This window comes from Hirundo rustica, chromosome 5, assembly GCF_015227805.2.
Source record: "Hirundo rustica isolate bHirRus1 chromosome 5, bHirRus1.pri.v3, whole genome shotgun sequence".
Lineage (NCBI taxonomy): Eukaryota > Metazoa > Chordata > Aves > Passeriformes > Hirundinidae > Hirundo > Hirundo rustica.
The window spans coordinates 49,410,799-49,435,495 of NC_053454.1; the positions used below are offsets into that span (position 1 = coordinate 49,410,799).

General features: G+C 39.1%; 1 protein-coding gene across 2 annotated transcripts in view; it reads left to right on the top strand.

The window, feature by feature from the left end:
- PPP3CA (protein phosphatase 3 catalytic subunit alpha) overlaps positions 1–24,697 on the top strand; it is a 170,689-nt gene that overhangs the window by 65,276 nt on the left and 80,716 nt on the right. For both annotated transcript variants that reach the window (XM_040064100.2, XM_040064101.1), the window contains exon 2: positions 6,577–6,777. In XM_040064100.2, the coding sequence (XP_039920034.1) occupies positions 6,577–6,777 (201 nt within the window). The remainder of the gene's footprint in view (positions 1–6,576; positions 6,778–24,697) is intronic.

The window sequence follows — 24,697 nt, forward strand, 5'->3', positions numbered from 1 at the left end:
TACAGTAATAGAGATTTATCTATGTTGTTGATATCAATGCTACAATTTATTGCAAAAGTGTTCAGAGTGGTTGAGATGGGTACTCGTCAATCAATTCACCAGTCAAGAATCAAGCCACAGAGGGAATCTTGTGTGTTTATGCAGAAGTTGGTGGTTTTTACAACTGTTCTTCATTTGAGACGAGAGTAAGAATAATGGGTCACTGCTCTAACCTCTTGGAAGAACTTCTTTGTGTAAATTGTTTTTTTAGGGTTTTAAAGCTTCCTGTGATGAATATAAAGAAAATCAAGTCCTAAACAAGTGGGTGTTGTTTTTAATGGATTTTTATAAGTAACTGAAGGTGACACAACTACTTTGGTGGTTCTTTCCAAGCATAATTTGACCTGAGTTTATGAGGAGATCAGTTATGATCTGTTGAAGAAAAGCATTGCTATATGCTTTTCTTATTGTTAGGTGCTGTGTATTCAGGAGGAGGCCAGTAATGCCTTGAAAAGGTCATAACAATTCCTAAGTGATGGGAACGGTAGTATTTCATCCTGTAAGAACAGGCACCTGGCATCCAGCCAGGGGCAACCTGTCATACTTCAGCTTGACAATTAGACAGAAATGACAGGATTTCATCCCCCTTCTGTGGTTCCAAGTTAATGGTGACTTTTATTGTGCTTCCTCTCTGCTGTGTCACTCGTGTGTTTGCTAAAAGATCCCTGTATGTTCATTAAAATAGCAGAGGCAGTTGAGAGGAGATCATCCTGTCAAAAACTCATCTGTATGGCTGAGATGTAGTGATAGAGCTCACGGCACAATGTGCAAGTAAGTCCCACCTCCACAACTGGTCAGAGGCAGCCCTCTCCTGTGAAGTAACAAGGTGCACAGGGGTGAGACTTCATCCCTCCCTTTTAAATCAAATTCTGTAAAGGTATTTTGCTTCCTAAAGTATTATGGAGTTATGCTGCATGAAGACTGGCTGTAGTGGGCTAGAATGGGTTGTCTTAGAGTGGGACATTTCACTGGAGGAGTGAAGCCTACTGATTAGAAGGCTACAGCCTTGGTGCCTGGGAACAACATGGCAATATGTTGGGATCAGTACATGGTGTGACACAGCCCTTCCTTTTACAAACACTTTCCTATCACAGCTTTTGTCCAAAGTTAGGCATGCTTCTCTGAGGCAATTCTGTCTTTGCTGTTATGTTCCCCAGTTATGACTGAAGTGTCAGAATATATTAAAAATAGTCATTGGAACTGGGATATTTGATGAAGCATCTTTTGTTAGTTTTTAAGATTTTTATGGTTTGAGCTTTTGTACATCAGAAAGTAATGCTAGCATGTCTCATCTCAGTCTTGTGAGAAGCAGTTTCCTTGCCAACTTGTAGTACCTTCTGTTTTTTCTAGGCCACAGGTGTTATTGCCTCATGTCATGTCAAGTGGCCTGTTTTCTATGTTGTCAGCTGAGTGCTCTGTGAAAGGAACTCCTTTCTCTTTTCTCTCTAAATTTGGTATATGTGGGCTTTGTTGAGGTTAGACTCTCTTGTCTGCTCCCAATTCAGTTCACATCCAGGTGCTGTTACTCAAAGGTGTCTTCATGCAACGTTCTTTTTGATGGACTTTTTCTTTATGCAGTATTGACTGGCTTGCCCAGTGAAAACTTGAGCTTTCTGCAAAGCAAAGTGCCTTGCTCATGATGTTAATTTAATTACATCTTTTAGCAAATACGGTTGTGAGCACTTCTGATTACACTGCAAGAACTTGTTGGCAATGGAGAATAATTCATGCGGAATTTCTATAGGAATCCTCATAGCTGCTTGTTATTTTATACTGTAGATTTATTTTCCAGATTCTAATTTCCAACACTTTCACCATCTGGTGAGCAGATTTAGTAAAAACAGTCCTCAAATACGTCATGTCTTAAAATAGCAGGTGAAAGCTTGATCTTTTAGAGAGAGATTGCCAATTCCAGTGCCTACTCTAATGACAGTAGCTAATGTAAAATGAAACCTGATAGTTTTTGTTAGAAAACATCAGAACACGTGTTCCACTTTTAACTCCACTGAGATGATTTTGGTTTGGCTCTTTTGCTGTCATATAAATACTTGGATTTTTTTTTTTTTATCAGGTGTAGACATATCTTCCTGCCAAGTACATGAAAAGCTAATAAGAACTTGCACATGTTATGAATGCTGTAGTACAAAATTTTATATTGAAAAGAAATTTTGTCTTCTAAATTACTCGCCCTTCTGTATGGTACTCCTAAAAAAGTAGGAGTTGCTGCTAAGGAGCAACATGCAGGTTAAAAAAGAGATTGCAGCGATTCGGTGTGTTTGAATGGTTGAATCTGTCTCCAGAAAACTTGTGTATGGAGATGAAAGCATTATCCATGTGGTGCCTGAGGAAATCTGTTGAGGGGGGATGTTTGTCACATGAGAACTCCATGTCTTGCATGGCTGAGCATCTTTGGCAGTGCCCTTTCCTTTTTCCACTGCTTTGGTGAGCCCTGCATTGCCTGGGGGTTTCACTCTATTCCCCTTTAGCAGCTCTGGATGGTGGTGAATCATCTTCTTGTTTCAGTCTGTCACCTGAATCAAGTAGAGTTCTTGGGGAAAAAAAAAAAAAAAATCCTTCTTTCCCCTTAGGTTCATAGAAACCAAGTAAGCCAGAAGTTCATAGGCAACTGTGCAGGAATTAGGTAATGTTAAACCAATGTCTTAAGGTTGAAAAGTTGATCTTTGGCTGCCTTGTGTTGCCACGTAGGTTTTGTCAGACCCAGTATGGTGTAGAAATGCAGTACTCTGATTAAATAGTAAAAACTCCAGTATGGGTGTTATTGGTCAGCAGGAGTGCTCAAGATTTTGCTGTATGTTCAAGCACATTATAAAATGGTGTAGACGTTCAAAGTCAGACTGCAAAACCTGTTAGTTAACTATTAAAAATGTTCCTGTCTTTAAAAAATACAGTTTTGTTGGAATTTTTGAGATGATTTTTATCATAGTTTTAGGAAACGTTTATGCATACTGAGTCTGAAGGTTATAAAGAAGTAGATGTAAAAAAACCCAAAGCTGCAGAGTGACCTTTTAATTTTTTTTTGCACCTTGGCGTAAGAGTTAACGTGTTTAATAACTTGTGCTCTAGGCACTGCTGTTGTGCAAATGTTTCTCAAAATGGAGAATTGCAAATTGCCTTCAAACAAATGCAGTGCATTGGGTTATTGCGATGTTAGCAGTTATTGGTGCGTTTTCATTACAAGTAAAAAGGAAAACATTTATTTGTCATTAAAGTATGGTATGCTATGAACATAGTTATGTACACCCATACAGCATAAGTTACATAAAATTATAGGATAAGCAATAAGAGGGGGAGATACTTTGGGAACTTGAATATTGATGAAAGAGAGTATTTCTTATGGGCAGCCTCCTCTGAGAGTATTAATTTAGTGTACAGCTTCATTTTAAAATGAATAATATATAAACAAAATAATGCTTGCTTTGCCACATGCTGTATTTTATTTATGCGTGCACACATGGTCCATTCTAATTAAGCAGAGCTCTTTATGGTTTATTTATTTGTTCCAGAGTGGCTGCTTAATATTTGAGAGAAACAGTAATGATGTTTGACCTTTGCAGTGGCTGTGTTAACGATGAGATGGGTTTTGCAGAAGCCTGCAAGAACAGTAAAAGAACAGGTTGATCTTTTCCTCCATTTGCAGGAGACCTGGAAGCGCAAGTGGAAAAATCCCCACTAGTAAGTGGTTAAGGAGTATTTTCTTGTTTTCAGATCTCAGGAGAATGTTACTGACAGGCTGAGGTCAAGGGTTTAAAGCTTTATTTCTTTGCATTTGGTTGTGGCCCATATTTTATGACCAAACCGCTAGGGTAATATTTCACTTGGTGAATAGTTTGTTTGTTTTTTATGTCAGTATAAAGAAAGTAATGGAAATGAGGTGGATACCAGTCCAGGTTTTAAGTTTTACAGTGTATGATTAGGCATGCATGAGACTTGCGTGGTGGTCTTGTAGTGAGATTTGTCACTAAACTTCTAAAAATATGTCTTAGATGTAGATGTACATTTTATTGTCTCTCCCCTTTTTATGGCATTTGCTTAATAGAGATTCCTGCCTGTTTTTACGAAAACATCATCTGGGTGTGTGCCATGGCAAGGAGCTCAATGCTGGCATTTCAGTCACCCACTCCTTCCTCTTCCTGCCTTTCCCTGGTGACCTCCTCTCCCAGTTCCGTACTTTTCCTTGTGTGTTCTGTGTGCGCAGTTGGTGCCTGATGAGATTCCAGGGTTTATTTCTGATAAGAGTCAAGTTTATTGCATTTCTTGTTATTTACTGATATATGCTAATATCATAGGTTTGAAAAAGCAGAAAAAGAAAAAAAGGAATGGAGAAACAGGTGTATACCTGTGTATTCAGATGGTAACATTGCTCTCTATAAAGCAGTGGAAGTTAAATGTCTGTTGTATTTATAAAAGGATTTTGGTTGATACAGGCATTTGTGGGTCTTATTGGTAAAAGTTATGTTTAACTGACTTCTGCATGAACATGACCATTTCTTACGTTGTTCTTCTTGTGGAAGCTCTGTGTATGTGTACATTCAAAGTTAATATTCTCATAATAGAAGATGCAATTTGTGGTCTATTCAGCCACTCATGTTTTTGCTAATTAATCATGAATCATCTGTTGGAACAGTGTCTTTTTTTCTTTAATTAGGTGGGTACATCTTTGTTAGAGCTCTGCCTGCAGAACTCTTACAGTGCTGTACCATATGTCATTTTTTTATATATCAGCAGGTTTTATGTCAGCTTTTGTTTGCTGTTGTCATTTGCATCTGTTTTTCTCTATCTTTATAAATGTAAAAATCTCCTTTCAGCATACAGGCATATATGGCAGTTACCTCAAAGTACTGGTGCACTGCATAGGTTTGTGCATTATCATGCCTTTGGGGGGGAGCAGTGGCTGTTGTCTTGCTAAGGAATGCAAGTTAATGGTATGTGCTCCTTCCAGCCAAAGTGATGGCAGATATGTACCAACATTTCCCTTTCTTCCTTTCTCCATGCTGGAAATGCGGGGTCATTAGGACTAGGTAGCCTTCCAGGTGTGCTTTTTTGTTGTTGTTTTGGGTTTTTTTTGTAATTTTCACCTTCTCCTCTTTTTGCCCTGTGTTTGTCTGAGAGCAGTCAGGCTTCAGTGTATTTCAGACATCCACATTCTTAAGTCTCCACCAGATTATTTCAGTGAATGGACTGCTGGAGCAGCAAAAAGGAGGGGGGAAAAAAAATATATATATATTGAGGTGGGAGGGAAAGGCATTTTCTGAAGCTCCTTGTGTCAAAAATATCAGTGGAAGATAACCGCATAAAGTGAAAATTTTTATTTTCTGCACTGTTACCTCTGGTAGTGTAAGATAAGAGTGCTTAGTTTGAACTTTAAATAATGAGTGTGAGCTACGGGTTTTTGAAGTCTGCTAATGGTGAAATCAGAAGAAAACTGAAGCTAACAGATATATTGATATATCTGCTGTGTTAGGGTTGCAAGTCTTGTGATGGGGCAAAGCTGCCAGTAAGACATTCCACAGGGGACAAGACCCTTTTGCAGGGACAGGGTTGCCCTGCAGATGTGACCAGCTGAAACCGGCCCTGCGGCTGCCTCCTGTCCCTGCTTGGAGCTCCGTAACAACCTGACCCTCTTGCAGCTGTGGCAGGGATCAGGATAATTACCCTGTGGCTGGTGAGGCAGGCGCTGCCTAATGCCACTCTGACTGAACTGCGAGGGAAAGGGGGTTAAGCTGGGATAATGTTCCAGCCTCATCCTGGCAGCTGACTGTATCACCTCTGAGCCTTCTTGCTCCAGCTGGCTCCAGGGGAGCAGGAACATACAAGTTTATGCCTCTGACCTTATGTAAGGATAGTATGCAGCTTGCTGGTTGCTGTCATGTTGCCAGGACAACCTTAGTATTTATCCTTTTATTTCCAGCTTCAGTCTGATACATCCTCTGCCCTGTCTGTGCTGGAATGGTCTATTTGGCACTGATGGGTTTCACATGTGTCCTGTGTAGCAAACTGTTACTGATACAGGGAAAACATCTTACATCCCTCTACCCAAAGTCATTTGAGAGAGCTCTCTCTTGGATTTGGTATTTTAATTGGAACGTATCTATGCGTGCCCATGCACAGCTATTAAATACTGCACTTGTTTGTGCATTTTATACTGTTAATGGAAGGGATGTCAATGTTCTCTAGTTCTACCAGAGCAGTTCAAACTCTGTTCCCGCCTTTGCCTAATATTCTCATGCCTTTTGGGGGGACTTGCTTGAATGTATATACCTGTAACTAAATATTCTCTCAATTTTTTTTATAAGCATGAATTACTTCTTGCGCATGTGAATAATACATCTTGCAGAATACATGGGCTTTAATGGTATCTTTGGGAATCTATGTACAATTTAAATCACAAATTGTAAGAGGCAGTAGAAAACCTTTGGTAACCTTGTTTTGCAGCAGAGATATGTTTTGAAATGTGTCAGTAATAAAAGCTTTTCTGTAAAGAGTGACCATGTATTTTTTGGGTTTTTTTCCCTCTAGCTGTCCCATTTCCTCCAAGTCACCGTCTCACAGCTAAGGAAGTGTTTGATAATGATGGAAAACCTCGTGTGGATATCTTAAAGGCACACCTTATGAAAGAAGGGAGACTGGAAGAGAGTGTTGCTTTGAGAATAATAACAGAGGGAGCTTCGATTCTCCGCCAGGAAAAAAATTTGCTGGACATAGATGCACCTGTCACAGGTTAGTGGGGAGTAATGGTGATGGGGAGGAGTGGTTGCTGGCTGGGACATGTTTGGTAATGTATTAGTGTATGTGGCTTCCTAAGGGACTGAAAGACAGCTTGAAAATCAGTTGTTCTCTCCAGTACTTGATGTGCTCTTTGCTACCACTGGATAAAGGAGGCCATCAGGCAGCTTGTAATTTAAAGGAAAGGATTATATCTGCTGAGCCCTTTCTGTTTCTAAGGCTGAGAACATTTTTAGGCTTTAGGAGAAAAGTAGAACTGCTTTTTGAAACTTGAAAAGTTACCTGGCCTTTTGCACCAGGTATTAATTCCGTCATTTTGTAGATGTTATTTATCGTAGTAGTGTTCCGACATACAGACAGCATTGGCATCTGGATGTCATGAAGTTCGACAAGGCCAATTATGAGGACCTGCACATGGCTTGGGGCAATCCCAAGCACAAATAAAGGCTAGGCAGGAAATGGACTAAGAGCAGAGGTGATGAGAAGGACTTGGAAATAAATGTTGGTGGGTGGGAAGTTCAGCATGTCTTGGCAATGTGTACTTGCAGCCCAGAGTTCCAGCTGTGCCCTGGGCTGCAGCATGGGCAGCAGCAGACCAAGGGAAGGGATTCTGCCCCTCTGCACTGGTGAGACCTCTTTTGGAGGAGGTCCATGAAGATGCTCAGGGTACTGGAGCATTTTCGTCTGCAGATGGGCAGAGAGATCTGGGACTGTTGAGCCTGAAGAACAAAAGGCCTCAGTGAGACTATACAGCCCCTTCCAGTACCTGAAGGGGGCCTACAGAAAAGTGAAAGGAGGAATTCTTAAAAAAGCATGTAGTGACAAGACAAGGGAGAATGTCCTCAAACTGATAAGATGGTGAGTTTCGATGAGATAGTAGGAAGAAATTCTTCACTATGAGGGTGGTGGGGCGCAGGTTGCCCTGAGAAGTTGTGGATGCTCCATCCCTGGAATTGTTCAAAGATAGGCTGGATGGTGCTTTGAGCATTCTGGCACAGTGGGACTTGCCCTGTCCATGATAGAAGGGGTGGGTGGAACTAGATGATATATAAGTTCCCTTCCAACCCAAACCATTCTGTGAGGGAATGACGGTGTCAGATTTAGTGGCAATTTTAATTAGATGTTAAGGAAAATAAGAAGTGCAGAAAAAAATTAGCGGTTTGTGTTGCCTGGGGGATTAATGAATTGTGCCGGTTGCAGAACCCATCCTGCCCTTGACTATCAAACACTACACCCACTCATTAATCCTCAGGAAATGCCTTATTTTTGAATTTCCTTCTCTAATTGTCTCCTGCCTCTGCCTGCATTCTGAATGTATGAATGCATTTGCTTGCTCTAATGTGTCTTCTCCCATATTTTGTTGTTGCTATTGGGTATGAATGCATTTTTGACAACTAACTGATCTGTGGCATAGAAAGTTAGCTGGGAGGGAAAAGGTATCCAGCCAGTTTAAACTGTGAAGCCAAAGTGAAAAACTTGTTTTAGGAAGTCAAGTCCTTTTGTTACTTTTGCTTCTCTAGAGCCCTGATAAAAGTACAAGAAATAGTCATTTGCTGCAGAGGAAGGGTTAGCAGTTTTCATTAGCAGTACTGGTAGCAGTCACCAAAAATGACATAGAAATAAAATCTTTATTTTCAGGAAACCTCTGAAACTGAGTATAGTGTCTGGACTAGAATGATACACAATTTATTAAAGCTTGTAATTTAAAAATTGACATCCAACTAGAGGATTGTAGCTTGACCTGGAGAGGTAATGTATATCATTTTTTATATAATAAGTGGCTTATCATGCTGCTATACACCATGGAAAAGATGTCCATTGTGTTGCAGCTCATGGATGAATAAAGAAAACAGAATGAATAAAAGGACTCTTAGTTGATGGAGAACAAAGTTTTGCAGATTTTTTTTTGACACCAGGATAAAGGGAGGAAGTTGTAGAGGTGCAGTGCTCTTGTCCATAACTGAGTGGCAGACACACAGAAAATTCTCCCTTTTTATGGATTTTTTTTTTGTGTGTATGTGTGACTTTGTTTTTGTTCTAGTCTGTTGAGAGATGTAGACTGTAGGAGGACAGCTCTGGTGTGTTGTGCCCCAGCTGATCTCCATAAGCCTGTGTTTAATGTTCTCTCTCTCTTTTTAATTTTTCTATTAAAATTTTATTTCTTAAATTCAGTTGAAGGTGTTGGAATTGTTCTGCATTATATTTTGGGGATTAATCTCCTGGCGTTTACACCATTCTATAACACTGGTATAATATAAGTCTTTGATCCTATTTTCAGTGGAGCCTGCACTTTGCTTTGTTCCTGCTATTCTCACACAGAGATTGTGATACTGCAGCATTCTTCAGAGTGGCTGGGAGCTACTTTCTTTTAAGCCAGCGTAGGAAAGCTGGGCTCCTGATGTGTGTGTGCAGGGTAGCTGAGAAGTGCTAATCTTCTGTATGAACAAACATGAAAGCTGTAGTTATGAAAGCGATCATCAAAAGAAGGAAGAATTGAAATTGTTAGGGGGAGGTTGAGAAGCCTTTGTGAGGCATGTTGTTGTGGGCCTGACAATTTTCTTTGTATGAGTAGTATGACAGCAGGTGACTGGATAAAGAGAATATCAGTTGACTGATGGTGTGGTGGAAGTGCCAGGAAAGAGCAGGGAGGCAGTCAGGAAATAGCTATGCAATAGAGGAAAGCTTTTTTTTCCAAAAAAGAAGAAAAAACAAATTGGTAAGAACAAACGAAACCACTGATGGAGTGGATAAGAAAATAAATTTGAGGTTTCATACAAGAGAAGCAGTGTTGTTGAAGAATGACAGTCATAAGCCACTAATACACCCCCCTTAATATGGGATTCTGTGTGGGAGAGGCATTCATCTTTTAGAAATATATTCCTGTCTTTGGTTTATAAGATGGTGATCATCAAAAAGAAGGAAAATAGGAGAGTGTAACTATGGAGGTAATAGCATTGTGGATTATTACAGTGATATACTTGATAAACATTAAAAAATATTAAAAGTTCTTTCTTAAAGCCTTGTGCAGCCATCCAGTTATTTGAAATTGCACTTTTGTTTATTTTAAAGGGTGGTAAAATTATCCTCAGAAGAGTTCTGTTTATAAGTAAAGTCGTGTGCAATGAAGTGGGTGCATACAAAGCCTGAATTTGGGCAAGAAAATGATTATTGCATGCAAGTCATGCAAAGAGCCTTAATGTGAAATGCACAATCAATTAATTTGCATTTATGTATAAAACTTATTTTGTGTCTGTGGTTAGCTGGAACCATCAATGTGATTGCCATTTGAATTAATACATTTTATTTTCAAATTTGGCAAGCCTTTTGAAGTATTCCTGGTGAACCCATTTGTGAGGGTAGCTCAAATTCTCATAGTTTGCTCCACGTGTACCCGCATGCACAGTTCACTGCAGGTCTGGCTTACAGACACGGCGAGCTGTTCCTGCAGTTACACTGGGCTGCTGCTCACTGGGTAGGAATATGACCAGAGCCCGAAATAAGAGACTCCAAGTGCTCTGCTATCAGTACTCTTCTTGCATCTGGGAAGTGTTGAGGCAATGTTGTCTTGACTGATTTAATCTGTAGCCTCTTCACTCGGAGAAATGCAAACTTCCTTTGAAGCTTGTATGTTTAATGAGGCTGATCTACCACTAGACTACAGGTTCCTGGAAGGCTAAGGGGGTATCTGAAGCAGTCTGATGGCAATATTTACTGAAGTCACGCTCCAAAGTACGCTTGGGAATGCCAGATTTATAATTGACTGGGTAGCCTTATAGAGGTTCATTACTATGCAGAGTGGTTTGGGGCAAGTGATATACACTGCCCTTTCTTTGCGTGATGACTGACTGCATGGTTTTATGGGCTCTCACTTCCAAATCTAATATATGCTGCTTGGGAAGTGACCATTCTTAACTGCATGCCAAGCATGTGTCCATTTGACTTCAGTGCATGGTGACTTTCTCTTTTTACTTTAATGTATACCTCCTTAAATGATCTACATAAATACAGGATAGACCTAGAACTGTAAAGTGATGTATTTATCTAATAGCTATCATTGCACACCTTTGCTTGTACTTTCAGATTATTTTCCTTGAGGATATTGTTAGATTTATAGATAGTGAATGAAAATAGCGTGATACCTCTTGCACATATGGCAACACAAGTGAACAAGCTTGTATGATGTATATTGGTGCTTTAAGATAAGTCTTAGTTGATACCTATTTTAAAAGTAATTGACATGCGGTTTTTTGACAGATCTCATTTTTTGTACTCAGCCTGCAGTCATTTTAGCTAGTTCTGCCCATCAGTACTAGCAAGAGTGTCCTCCAGTAAACTAAGAACACCTAAGTCATATACATCTTTATAAAGCTGTGCTTTTTAGTACATGTACTGAAATGTAATGTATGAATATTACTGAGGTAGCTGTCTGTGCACAGATGTTCTCAACTCTGTGTGACTGCCCCCCCAGCAGTGTCCATGGCAGTGGTTTCTGGCTTGGTGTCTGTAGCCAGGCTATGCACGGGGGCCTAGCATCTGTTACTCCTTCATTTAGGAAAAATGGAAAATAGGTAAAAACAGCATATACTTTTGTTCTAAACATTTACATGCTTCATTGAGGAAGTCCTACTCTGTGCTAGCCCACATGCAAAGCTTTCTGGACTGCTAGGTTCATGCGGCTTGGTAGGTGAAGAGAGGAGAGCATCCGGGAAGACAGAATAAAAGCTTATCCTTGTAGTGTACAAAGTGTCTCAGTCTCTGCACAGCTCCTTGGCCATATTGTTTTCCCCTACTAGTCCTGTTTTTTGCAGCTCCTGTGTTTATGGCTGTGGTGGGTGCAAGGAAGCCACTGTTTGCAGAGCCTTTCTTGGTTTTCTCTTTGCATCACATAATGTAAGGTAGGGTGTTTGTATCCAGTAGGTTTGGAAGTACTAACCTTGTGCATGGGAAATGCACCCACTTGCACTATTATTGCAGTGCCTTTGGGAAAAAAATTCCAGTGGCTTGGTTGATAACACAGCATTATGGAGATCCAGCTTAAATAGTTGGATTGCTTGTAGTGTTTGTGTCTTTGTGAACACACAGAATTTTTGCAATTCTAACTGTAAATTAATGAGAGGGAAAAGGGTGTAGGCATTTATGGACAAGCCTGTGTGGGAACAACTGTGAAACTTGGGTGACCTTTGGAAACTTGTGTGTTATAGGCCCATAAAAACTAGAGGGAAAGCCCTTTCCTGCCAGCATGTGCCTTTATGATCTCTTCCAGATATTCTTTGGGTACATTATTTCATGGAATGTTAGGGTGTCCTGGGACTGAATTTTTCTTCATGTTCCACATACATTTTTCCTTTGCCTAGTTTCTCTCATTTGGTAGCATGAAATAACATTTGTATATTGCTAGTGCTGTGCAAGCTAAAACTTTGTAAGCAGCAAGAATTTCTAACTGAAGTGGTCAGTGTTAAGATGAGTTAATGAAAGTATTTATGCCCGCAGTATAGTAATAGAGAACAGTATTTAAGATGACATTGAATTGTAGCATGCATGTGAATGATCTGATCCAATCTGAGTGTCAAAGTAAACCAGTTCTCTCTGACTTTTACCTTTGAAGCCATTTAAGGTAAAATTTCAGCATGGAAAATAGGCAAGGCTACTTATTGGAGACCTACAAATATTGTTAAATCTTTCCATATTTGCACAGCAGCGTTTGTTTGAAATTAACAGTTCAGTAAAAGTAATTATAGTTAAAATTTATTTCACACTTAAGGTTAAACCCTATGTACTGTGATCACTGTTGAAGAAATTATTGAATTCCCAGGACATGTATAACTAAAATATTTACATATGTGCCATGAAAAAAATCACATACATGATCAAGTTGTAAAGTGTTTCTTAATGGCTGGTGTCTTCACAAGTCTTAAAGCTTAACTGCTGGTTTGAAGTCTAGATGCCTGCAACTTCTGAGGGTAAGAATTACACTTTTCCCTTCTTTGCCATAAGACTTTCAGTATAGTTATCTTTAAAAAACATCTTTAATTTTGTTTGTGGTACTCTAAGAGTGAGCATGGGATGGGGTCCACCCTCAGGACAGGATGCTGGTTACAGTACAACACCTTTTTCTGTGTCTTTGAGATGTATGAGAGTTGCAAATGTTCCTGATACATCAATTTGAGTTGTTGTGTTACCAGTGACACCTGGGACCTGGACACATTTCTGCGAATTAGTCTCACTCTCAGGTTTAGTGGCCTGCAGCTTATTTTCCTTCATTACAGGAAAGTTAACTTTGCCTGGAGTGAGGTAAATGTTTGAAGTGAACTTTGACTTGTTTCTTTCTTAATATCCATTCACAACCTCATTTACATAGGTGAGATTTCAGCGGAACAGGTTGGAACTGGGAAGTGGAGGAAAGGGAAAGTATTAGTAGCACCACCTACTCTTGTATCCATCTTGAAAACAAATGGTAGTCCAGTTGTTTTTACTGTATAAGGAAGACATGCCTTCTCAAATTAATGAGACTTTATGAAGAAATGTTTGCCATAATTTTTTAAAATGTGTTAGATACCTTCTTTTTCTTCAATATAGCATAAACAGTTTGCTGTTGCAACAATTATTTTCCATTACATTATCATTGTTGAATGTCATTAAACTACAGAAAACCTGCATTTAAACTTACGGTATAAATAATTTACCATATAAACGTACTGCTGAACAGCTAAACATGCTGAACATGAACTTGATTGGATCCTTTATTTGGGTTGCTGATTGAAACTGACACTACTCCGGCTATTTTGTATGCTTTATTGAGAGCTCGTAATGCATCCAATCACTCGTGGCTTAAAATCTGGGATTTCTGTAAAAAGGTGAAGATGTAAGACTGTATATATTCAGATTTTTTTTTTTAAATCTGTTCCTTCCCTAAGTGCTTCTGTTGGTTCCAGGTATAGATTGAAATATGCCTGCATCTCTGGTAGAACAAAGCAATTGTCTTGTAGCTTGATTGAGCTGCTTCAGCCATTAACATCTGACACTTTGGCAGAGCTGATGTTTTCTGGTAGCAGCTGTGTAAATCTTTCATTATTGCCAAGACAGTGAATACTACTGACGGTATTCTTTGCAACTACCTCAGTTGTTCTTATAAATGATCTATCTATGGTTCACTGCATTTGGTGCAAAAACTCTAGCCAAATAAGCCAAACTGAAATTGTGGAATCTGAGATTCCCTTCAGATACGGAGCTTAATTTGATGCTGTGAAATGGAAGATCAAATATATTTTGGGCTTTAAGTCAGCCCAGAAATTGCATTGATTAAAAAAATAACCAACAGCAAAAAATACAAAAACAACTGCTTGCAAGTACCTAAGCCTTTAGGACTTTGTTCTTGCCATCTTTTATTTAGCATGTGGGTGGTTCATCATGTAAATACTGACAGCACAGTATAGCACATTAGCATTTCTTCTAGGACTATTCCAAGCAGACAGAGTACATTATAGCAGTGCTGTTTATTATAGCTTCTCAAATATTTTTCTGAAACTTGTAAATCAGGGTTTTTACTTGCTTTGCAGCTTTGTAGTCAGTAGCACAGAGTGAGTTAGAACTGGGTCTTTGACACTTGGGTTCTTTTTTGAAAATAACCATGATGTTTGTACTGTGTAATCCTCGTTAAGAAGAAAGAACCTTTGTTCTTGCCTTTTGTGTTCTCTTAGCTTTGCCCAGTTACTCCTCCTTTTGATTCTCACCTTGGTTAATTTAACTCAGTCTTAGGTTGTAGTCTGTATTAGTAAGGGATATGGGAATGCAGTGGGATCACTGCTGAAATCACAGCCACCCATATTCCTCCTTCCATCCATTTTGGATGGAGGAGCTACTGAAATGAGTAAGAACTAGGAGGCAGAGGGAAATTCCAGCCTGTGTTTGCCTTCCCCCATGGAAAATAAGAAATCTACCAGTCATAGGTGAACGAACTAGAGTTCCCCATTTTGTTTGAATGTGAAATAATTATAGAGTCATGATTTATGTGTGTGTGAGGCTGAAAGGGGGATTGATTTTTGTCTTAATCACACTGTACCTGCAACAGCTGTAGAGTGGATGCAGTGAAGAAATCAAGAAAAGGAGTTGTAGTTGTAGGAGTGTGAGGGGGTGGACTAATAGCAAGTCAGAGACAAACAGTGTTCTGTGTCAGCTGATCGTTGCCACTGGAGGTAACACCATGTTCGTCTGATTTGGGAATTGCTGTGCAGAGGTGTGCCTCTGTTGCTCAGAGTCTGGTTGTGCATTTGGAGCTAACGCCAGCTGTCTCTTGCCTTCACCTGTGCCCTATTTTTGTATGTCTAACCTTTCACCAAAACCTGCTGAGAAGAACTGGCAAGTGCAAAGGAGATAACTAATAGGTTCCGTCTTAAAGAGATAACTATAAACATACCTGTCATCACTTAGAGGATAAATCAGAGAACATTAGAAGCTGGAAGTGATACTTAGAGAAGGATGTTATTCTGGGGTGGGTAATTCTTCTGCTTCTTCCTGCCTTCACATGCTTTTGCATTAGCATTTTAATTATTCTAAGAAATACTACCAGAGCTGAGTCAGATGCTTTCTCTATTTGGTTTTATCTAGAGAAAATATTTCTAGAATAATTTCCAGGTGTATATAATATCCTCTGTGAAGATACTGCCTTTTTAAATGAAAAAGTAAAGCTGCTCTAGTTCAAAACATTTTAATTAGTTCTTTTAAAATAATGTTTTAAAATGTTATTTACAGCCTAAAAATCCATGATCTCCAAATAAATGTACCAGTTAGGAAGATCAGTTTTGCTGAACAGAAACATCTTTTCAATCTGCAGTCGATTTCAGAAAGCTTTGGGAAGTGTCACAGGGTATTCTGGCAATAATGTACATGATTTGTACTGGTAGTGTGTCAAGCCATAACATTTTCTTTTGACACAACGGTCATTATGTGCATCTTTTAGGGCATTAAAACATTAAGTGGTGAGTTTCAAATTATTCCTTGGTGTTCTCTCTGCATTGACTGTGTTTGCTTCTGCTTCTCTCTTCTCTTAGCTTTGGGCATCTAAATATAGTTGAAATTCATGTATTGATACCACTTGGGGTACTAATTGCTTCATGATAAAATGTTCATGATAAGGAAGGAGGGTCTTATTTCTCATCCACTAAAGAAGATTCAGCACAAATTGAATTTTCAAGAAGAATCCATGTCCTATGACATATTGTCTTTCCCATTCTTTATTGCATATTGAGCTTAGCAGTTGTGTTGCACCTTATGGATTACTTGGCTTAAGTCAGTGTTGTTCCTTCCTGTGAGATTTTCATAGATCCAGCTATGGCATCTTTAAAGCAGGCAAGCCAAGGGCAAATTGCAAAGAACTAAGTTCCAATTTCAGAGCCTTTGTGTGAATCAAAACCAGCCATGGTGCTCAGCTCATGGGAAGGCGCTGTGGAGAATCCTCCTTGCTCATTAGGTGTTACCAGCATTACTGCTTTCACATGGTACCTCTGCAAGTTGCTGTGTGGAATTTTGAACTGTCGTTCCTACATATCTTCTCGCTCCAAATTTACTTCTGCAAAAATTTTCACCTTTACAAGTGGAGAACACCACAGTAGTATTGCTTCAATCAGAATTGGCCGAGTTTAGGTGTCAAAAGGAAGGACTTGTGAGAGTTCATTGCAGGAGCTTATTCATCCAAACAAACAAAAATTCTTTTGAATAGTCAAGGAAATAAAATGCAGTGAACTGTGTCAGATTTATTCTTTATTAACCGGTGTTAAGTAAGAAAGAACATTTAAATGTATCATTTAAAAAACCTGAAGAAAACATCACATAACACATTCCAGTTATTTTTTCATGCATGTTCTCCTTTGTATTTGGTGCCCCTGTACATACAGGTCAAGAGCTTAGTGTGGCAACAGGGGCTGGGGACATTGCTGATGGCCGTAGAAACAAATGCTGCGACTTCAGATGTTGACAAAGTGGCAGAACACTTTCATTTACTTTCTGCCTGGCTTGATTCCTGTCACAGGCAATAGCTGGACTTGTCTAGAGCAATAAATTATGAAAGCTAATGTAGCTTCTTTGTTCCACTTCATTTCCTTTGTTTCTCATCAGACTTTAAGAGCGAGGGAAAAACCTAGCCTCAGTGCAGGGTACACAACTGAAAGTATAGAGAGGAAGACCTGAGAGCTGTTTGTAAGACTAGAGTGCATACATAAAACCAGGTTATATTTTTTTTCCCCAGACAATCTAAAAAACTTCAGTTGAAAGGATAAAACACCTTTGAAGAGAAGATGATGCTTAGATTTTAAACAAATAAGAAAATATTTGTCTCTAAAAGGCAGTTAATTAGCAACGCCTATGGTAGGAAATAGCCAAAAATTGTACTTGAAAGGAGAAGAACATGGTAAGAGTGTTGGGGTCAGACTCGATTGCTCTCGAAGTACAATAAAGCAAGCGTTGTTATAGATCTGGGTGTGGTTTGTGTGCTGTATTTGTTACTGTAATGATTGATAGCAGCAGATTAAGAATAGGCTTGTAGTCTACCGTTTATTGTAGAATTACTTGGAGTTAGGGGTGGTTTTTTTGTTTGTTTTGTTTTCATTAAGACATCTGCTACAGTAAATAGACTTTCTCTTTATAGTGGAAAAGACTGAAATTTCCAAATACATGTACAGGTTAGTTATGGCCGAAACCACTCTTAACACAGGACCAGTATCAAATGTAATTAAATCCTGTGTTAATCAGTAGTCCCTCTTTGAAAATTCAGTGCATTGCACCTAGTAAAATTAGAGAGACATCATTAAGGAGATGTGTGTGGAGAAGACATCAATCATGGTGCAGAATACTGCTATGGCTCCCAGAATTCTTGTTGAGGGAACAGATTTATCATCAATAAAATGATGATTTTAGCAATGAAAAGTGAATTTGAAGTCATTGATTCCGATTTAGGTCTTCACTAGTGCTTCTGCTTTTTCTAGTCTAGAAGCCTGAGGCTTCAGAATATCAAGGCTCTTAACAAATTGCAGGATCCTCTTGAAAGCATCATCTTAAAATGTAACTGGTTGAAGATGCCATCTGGTGGCGTGTATTTGGTGTGTCTGGCTGCTTCCTGATGCACCTGCCATCAAGTCCATATATTCTTCAGTATGCAAGAGAGTAAGAGTAACCACAGTGATGAGGCCAGAACACGCAGGTCTCCAGCTGTTGCTAGGGGAACGGGCTGGAAGATGACCGCAACTGTGGGAGAGCAGATAAGTATAAGCAATTAATGTAAGTCAGCCTTCTACTTGGAAGTCTCACTTTCTAAATAAACATTTGGGGAAAAACTTCAGATTATCGTACTTGGCGAGGCAGTGAAGAATAAATTGGATTTCTCTTGGATTGAGGCAGCAATGAAATGATGAAGATCTGATGCCTTTGCTTGCTGCAAATTTTTATGCTAGAAGGAAATGTGTTTCAACTGCATAAACAAAGCTTGGGGGTGTGTGTTCTAAAGCCTCAAGGTCTGTATGTTCTTTTATCTTTAAGAATAGCTGAAATATTAATATCACCTTTCCTAGCTTTTCAGTGAAGCTTTTTTCTTTGAAGGAGAGCTTTTCAGGTCTAACATTAATTGAATGGGGAAAGGTTAAAACTTTATAGCAGTAGTTGTTATTCACTGTGCTGTTGAAGCTAAGTTACTCACTTTAGCTAGTTTAAACAAAATCAAAGCATTAGACATCTATCTTCTCATAACATTTGCAGGCTCTTTGGCGCTTAATTCATCACACCCTTTCCCTAGGCACCAGTGACCTACTCTCCAGACTGCAGCTTTTTTCAGCATGGGCTTCATTCAGTAATGAAGATAATGTTATTTTTGTTTTGTTCTTCCCACATTAGGCCCACTTCTTAGAGTAATTTATGTTGACCAGTACCTTTGAAAATCACATTGTGCTGCCTCTTGTTCAAAACAGAGCCAGGTTCAAAGGTAGATCAGAGTAAATTCTGCCACTTCTTTTCTTAACTAATCCATCTTCTTCTTTCCAACTTACACACATTCATCATTCCCTCGTAACATGATGTTTCTGAACACACCTCCTACTATTCAAACTGTGTTCTGAGGGAGGTTAACTCCTCACAAAAGCTATCATATTCTTCAAGCATCACGACTGTCCCTCATGATTATGCTTCTCATTGTCTGTCCCTGTTTTATCAGTTATCTATATTGTCTGTTTTGCTCCAAGAACCCTTGTGACTCATCTGAGCTCAGGCGGTTTCATTCTAAGCCTCTGAAACATTTCTTTGATTCTTCATAGAAGGACCATATGCATTTTCTTTTACCTTTTAGTATTTGGTTCGTCTCCTGTTGGTATATTGGGATATGAGAGTATAAAAAAGGACTTCCCCAAAGTATCTTGTTCACAGAAAAACATGGAGAAACGTATTTCAGTAGGAAGAGTATGTTTCTCGTTGCAGCAATTGAATTCATATTAACAAGAATTTTATGGAAAATACAGATGCTAGTGGTTAGAATTTTTTATTTCGTGTTTGTTCTGCTGCATTTTACATCTTTTCTTGCAAACTAGAAACCTTTTCCAGTAAACAAGTATTTCTGTCTGGAGCGTGTATCATATGTGATCTCAAAGCGCGGTTGTTACAGCTGATAAATGCGTTGTGTGGGTGCTGTATCAGTTGGAAGGCTCTGGTGTATTTGCGTGCATAGGGGGCACAGTGTAATTCACCACATTAAACTGAATAACACACAGCCTCCCCATTGTTTCTCTTTATGGATGTAATTAGATGCTGAGAGAACTATAGCAGGAAATAGGAACAGTTTCCTCCTGCCACCCCTCAAACAGGTTTTCAGTTCCAATTAAAATAAATTGCATTTTCAACCAGAAGAGATTACTCACATGATATCTATGTCATTTATAAACAGGCAAGGAAAGCCTGTTGTAGAAGTAAATATTAGAAAGGAGAAAGAAAAGGAGAATTAATTCAGAAAACTTAACCAATAGGAAATCAAAAGCTGATTCTTTGAATGGCCCAGTTAGTTTTCACTGAGAAGTCTACCAGAGGTTGCGTAATAGGGCTTGAAAGCCTCATCACAAAAATTTGCGTATTAGAGATTTCTGTAGTTAAACAATATGATAGGCTTTGACACTTTGACTAAAGAGCAAAGTATTGTAGTTTTATGTATTTTTTTAAAAAAAATTCTTTATCTTATGAGACTTCTTACAGAAGAAGCAACTTTCTGCCCAACTCCTTCAAATTTTGATCCGTCAGATGTTCCTAGTGTGCATTCCTCACTGCTGTGACAATAGAACTTATAAAACAAACAGAAGCAAGCTCTTCATTATGATGCAGTTTAGTGGAAGGATAGGGTTTTTTAATCATTACTTTTGCTGAAATCCCATGTATTGTGTGTCAAAATAAAACAGTTGTTTGGTATTAAAAGAATAAGTAAGAAATGAGAGGAAAAACCACATAGTGAAAATCATGTGAAAAAGGAAAACCCTAGTCTGTTCAGCTATGAAAATGTTTTAAAGCTAAGACTACATTTTCATTCTTAATAAACTACATAAGGGAAGCCAGCAATTCACTTACTAAATGATGTCTAGTATGTGAGCTTTTTTCTTCTTCCTGAGGATAAAAGGGATGGGTAAGGTGGTCCAAGAAAGATTATTTGAGAGATGAGGAATTTTTAGTTCTCTATTATCCTCATAAAATTCCAGTGACTTGTAAATCTTTGGTAGACACTATGATAAATGATGGCTGTCTTTTTAGCTTAATCATGCAGAAAAGTTTAATACAATCATAGGGAAAAAATGCTGTTTCCTGTCCTTTCTTTAAGTATTCTGACTGTTTAGGAACGTTTAAATATCATTGTGAAAAAAATAATTAGTATATCAATAACACTGGTTTCCACGTGTGGAAAGTCTTATTTTCCGTGGCTCTTTAACCTGGGTCTCCATGGTACCTGCTGTGTACGTTTCAATACATTAATCAAACTGAGGGGGCTGTGGTGTGGGGAAGATTCTTGGATCAAGCAGAAGGGAGCCAAGTATATTTTTAAAATACCGTGCAGGTGTATATTTTTCAGTAGTTTCTTACTCTGCAGATGCAGTCAAGCTGTGCAAGTGTGTCTAGTGGTGGAGGATTTTGACAGTGCTAATGCTTGATGGCCTTTTATTGTTATCTCTCTATGCTTTCTTCTCCATTGCATAAATGCACTTTTGAAGCCCTTTGTGCAACATGTTTTTGAGTCCGCATTCAGTAGCCTTTGATACTTTTTGTAGGATAGAGAACTCCATCCTCCAAAACATAATGTGGTCTACAGCCTGACAAGTACAGTAATTTGATGGTTATAGCTGGTAGACTGTGTCTTGATTTTAGATATAGAAAAGAAAAAAAGCCCTCAGTTTTTGGATAGAAAAAAGCATAGAGAGAAACTAGCTGATCAATACATGCAACACATTAGGGTTTGGAGCAACCTCACCTTTCTGTGAGTTTTCAGAATGGTTTATTTTGTGATGTTTATTTAGTATAAAGATGATAATGAGTTTTGGACTGAAGATCTGAGCTGTGTTTGGAAGATTTGATAGCAGTTCATGTCTCTGCAAATGTGTGGTAAGCTTTCAAGTAAAAGCATTGCAATGACAATTCAATTGGAAAATTAAGGGCACAATGTGGAAAATAGCTCATTCTCCTCCCACTTCTTCCCCATCCTTTCATCTACCAGAGTAGTCTAATTCCTGGCAATCTTCTTATTTTCTCTGCAATTTTCCAGTGTCCTTGATGATATCGGAAAACGTACAAGTCTTAATTGCTTCCTTTTTTGAGACATATGAAGAGATTGCTCTTCATGCTTCTTGTGTTACCTGCTGATGCTTTTTTGGGGTTTAAAGTTAAAGTGCTGAGACAGTTTTGTAAAACTGGCTGTAGTAGTAAATTCAGCTCATTACATGAGGAATTTCGAGCATGTTCTTGTACTGTGACTGCTGTTGGTTTGCCAGCCACATAATTGCGAATACCTTGTTTGGCCTGATGCTATCACTGAGTTTATTATAATACCATTATACGTATTGTTGTTTGAATAGAGCGAACTAAGGCCTGCGGAAGATTGTTCCTAGGCATGTAGATCCTCCATTTTTCTTTCACCTTCTGAAGTGCTGAGCCAGTGTGAGTGACCTTTTCCTCCAGTGTGGCTGTTGACCTGTTGAGTGGCATTTATGGTCACCTGGGCTGGGGCTGTTCTGTGGCAGCAGCCTGAGCTGGCTGTCCTGTCCCTCTGGGTTGGGGAGCTCCCCTGGACCCACTCATATTGAGTTCTTCCAGCTTGCTAAGCCCATTGAAGTCTAAATTGGCAGAAGTCATGTAATTTGATGTAGTGCCTGGTTTTTTGCTGGTTTAGTACAGTTAAGCAGTTCATTTCACTCAAGGATGTCTGAGACCAGGAGCTGGAGTAAGGGAGCAAGGAGAACTGCAATGGCCAGGAGCAGGATTGGCTGCTGCTGCCACAGACCCCGAGGCTGAAATGGCGTTTTCTTATTAGTGAAGTTGAAGGTACTCTGTTGTTTCTTTGAAATAAAGTATTTTTCTCAGTGTTTGAGAAAGAATACCTGGTAGTCAAATGTATAGTCTGGGTATGTTCAATACAATTTGGCTGTGCATAATTTAAAGATAATGCTTTTTATAATAATATAATACCTTTAAATAAAAGAGAGTGCTTTTTAAATTTTCCTATGTTATGATAGTGAAATTATAGGAGTAGTGCAATGTTTCTTGGAAAGAAATTAGCTATGCTCCTTAAATTGCTACTAGATGGAAAATCTGCTGATGTTTTTTTGCATATTTGCAGAATAATACTAAACTTGATATTTGAGTCATCCTGTGTCAAATGAACTGTGACGCTTTTGTCATTAAGAAATTCAGTGCAGCATGACGCTTCTTTGCTATGATTTCTATCTGGTAAATAGAACAAAATTGTACTTGTGAAATTTGCTCAAAACATGAAAAGATTGAATATGCTTTCATGGAAATAATTCTCTGTGGACTCATTATAAGGGAGGAGGTATTCACTTCTAGGCTTAGTGTGTGTGTGTGAATACACAGGATACGAAGTTTACACATTTTGAGTTGGGTTTCATGCACTTGTCTGTATATGTGCACGCATACTGCACTCTATCTTGGTGAAGCTTCAGACAGTGTATATATTTGACATTTAAAAGTTATTTTAAATGGATCTGTTAGAATGGGTGCAGAGGAGGCTCAGAGTGCTGGACCGCCTCTCCTACAGACAGGCTGGGAGAACTGGGGCTCTTCAGCCCAGGAGAAGAGAAGACTGGGCAGACCTTACAGTGCCTTCCAGTACCTGAAGGGGGCTTATGAAAAGGAGGAAAGAGGAGTTTTTATATTGGCATGTTAGGACAAGAAGTAATGAAAGAGGGCAGGTTTAGATTAGGAAGAAATTCTTTGCTCAGAAGATGGTGAGGCACTAGAACAGGCTGCCCAGAGAAGTTGTGGATGTCCCATGTATTGAGGCTGTCCCTCCCCATGGTAGGGGGACGGGAACCACACGATTCTTAAGGTCTCTTCCAACCCTAGCCGTTCTGTGATTCTGTATTTGTGTTGCTTATAGAAAATAAGCAACATTTTTCTTCAAAAGAAACAACACTGCGTGTGCCAGTGCTCAGAATTGTGGTGTTGATTGCAATTGTGTTTGTTACTTGTATACTAAATACTAGCTAATTATGTATTAGATGCATCTCATGATTAGGCATGCCCATATTTTGCTGTAGTTTTTCCAGCGTTTTGAATAGCATCCTTGCAAGTTTCATTTTGTGACATTCCAAAGAGTATCAGTTTAAAAAGTAATTTTTGGTGTCTTAGTATCTATTTGTTCCTTTTTCTCCTTTTCAAAGATTATGGAGACTTTTAGTCTCCAGTGATAAAGGATATGCTTGCTCTAGGTTGTATCTTCTTTATCACAGAATTAGAGAATTGTTTAGGTTGGAGAATACCTCTAAGATCATTGAGTTCAACCAGTAACCCAGCAATAGCGTGTTCTAATGCTATACCATGTCCTCAAGTGCCACATCCACACGTTTTTTTCAACATTTCAAGGGATGGTGATTTCACAAACCTGGCAAGCTATTCTAATGCTGGACTGCCCTTTCAGTATAGAAATTTTTCCTAATATCTAATCTAAACGTCTCCTGGTGCAAACTGCTTTCAGACATTTACAGAGAGCAACAAGGTCTTCTCTGAGCCTCCTTTTCTCCAGGTTAAACCATCCCAGCTCCCCCAGCTGCTTCCCATCAGATTTACTCTCCAGACCCTTCCCCAACTTGCTTGCCCTTCTCTGGACACACTCCAGCACCTCAATGTGCTTCTTGTAGGGAGGGCCCCAAAACGAACACAGGATTTGAGGGGTGGCCTCCCCAGTGCCAAGTACAAGGGGGATGATCCCTTCCCTGGTCCTGCTGGCCACACTTCTCTTCATACAGGCCAGGATACTCTTAACTTGCTAGCTAAGCTCAGCTAAGGAATGCCAACATGTATTTAACTTCATATTCAGTTCTGGTGGGATGCATTATGCTGTATTTCTGATCTAGGCTTTGGAGACCTGAAGTGATTTTTTTTTTTTTTTTTTTTTTTTTAAATTATTTTTTTTCATGTTGTCGCCTTCTCTCTCTGTCTTCTTTTGCAGAATCATAAGCAGTTATTGTGGTGTTCCCAGCCTTCCTGGGACAGGCACTCAGTATTATGTCTGTTTCTATTTCGCGTCTAGGTGAAGACTATTTAAATACCTAGACTGAGAACTACTTAACTCTGTTTAAATTAGTTTATTAAATCCTGTTTTCTTTCACCAAGAATCTCTTGCTGACAGCATGGTGGGGTGAGGAAAGTTAAACTTCTCCTTCTGGGGAGAACT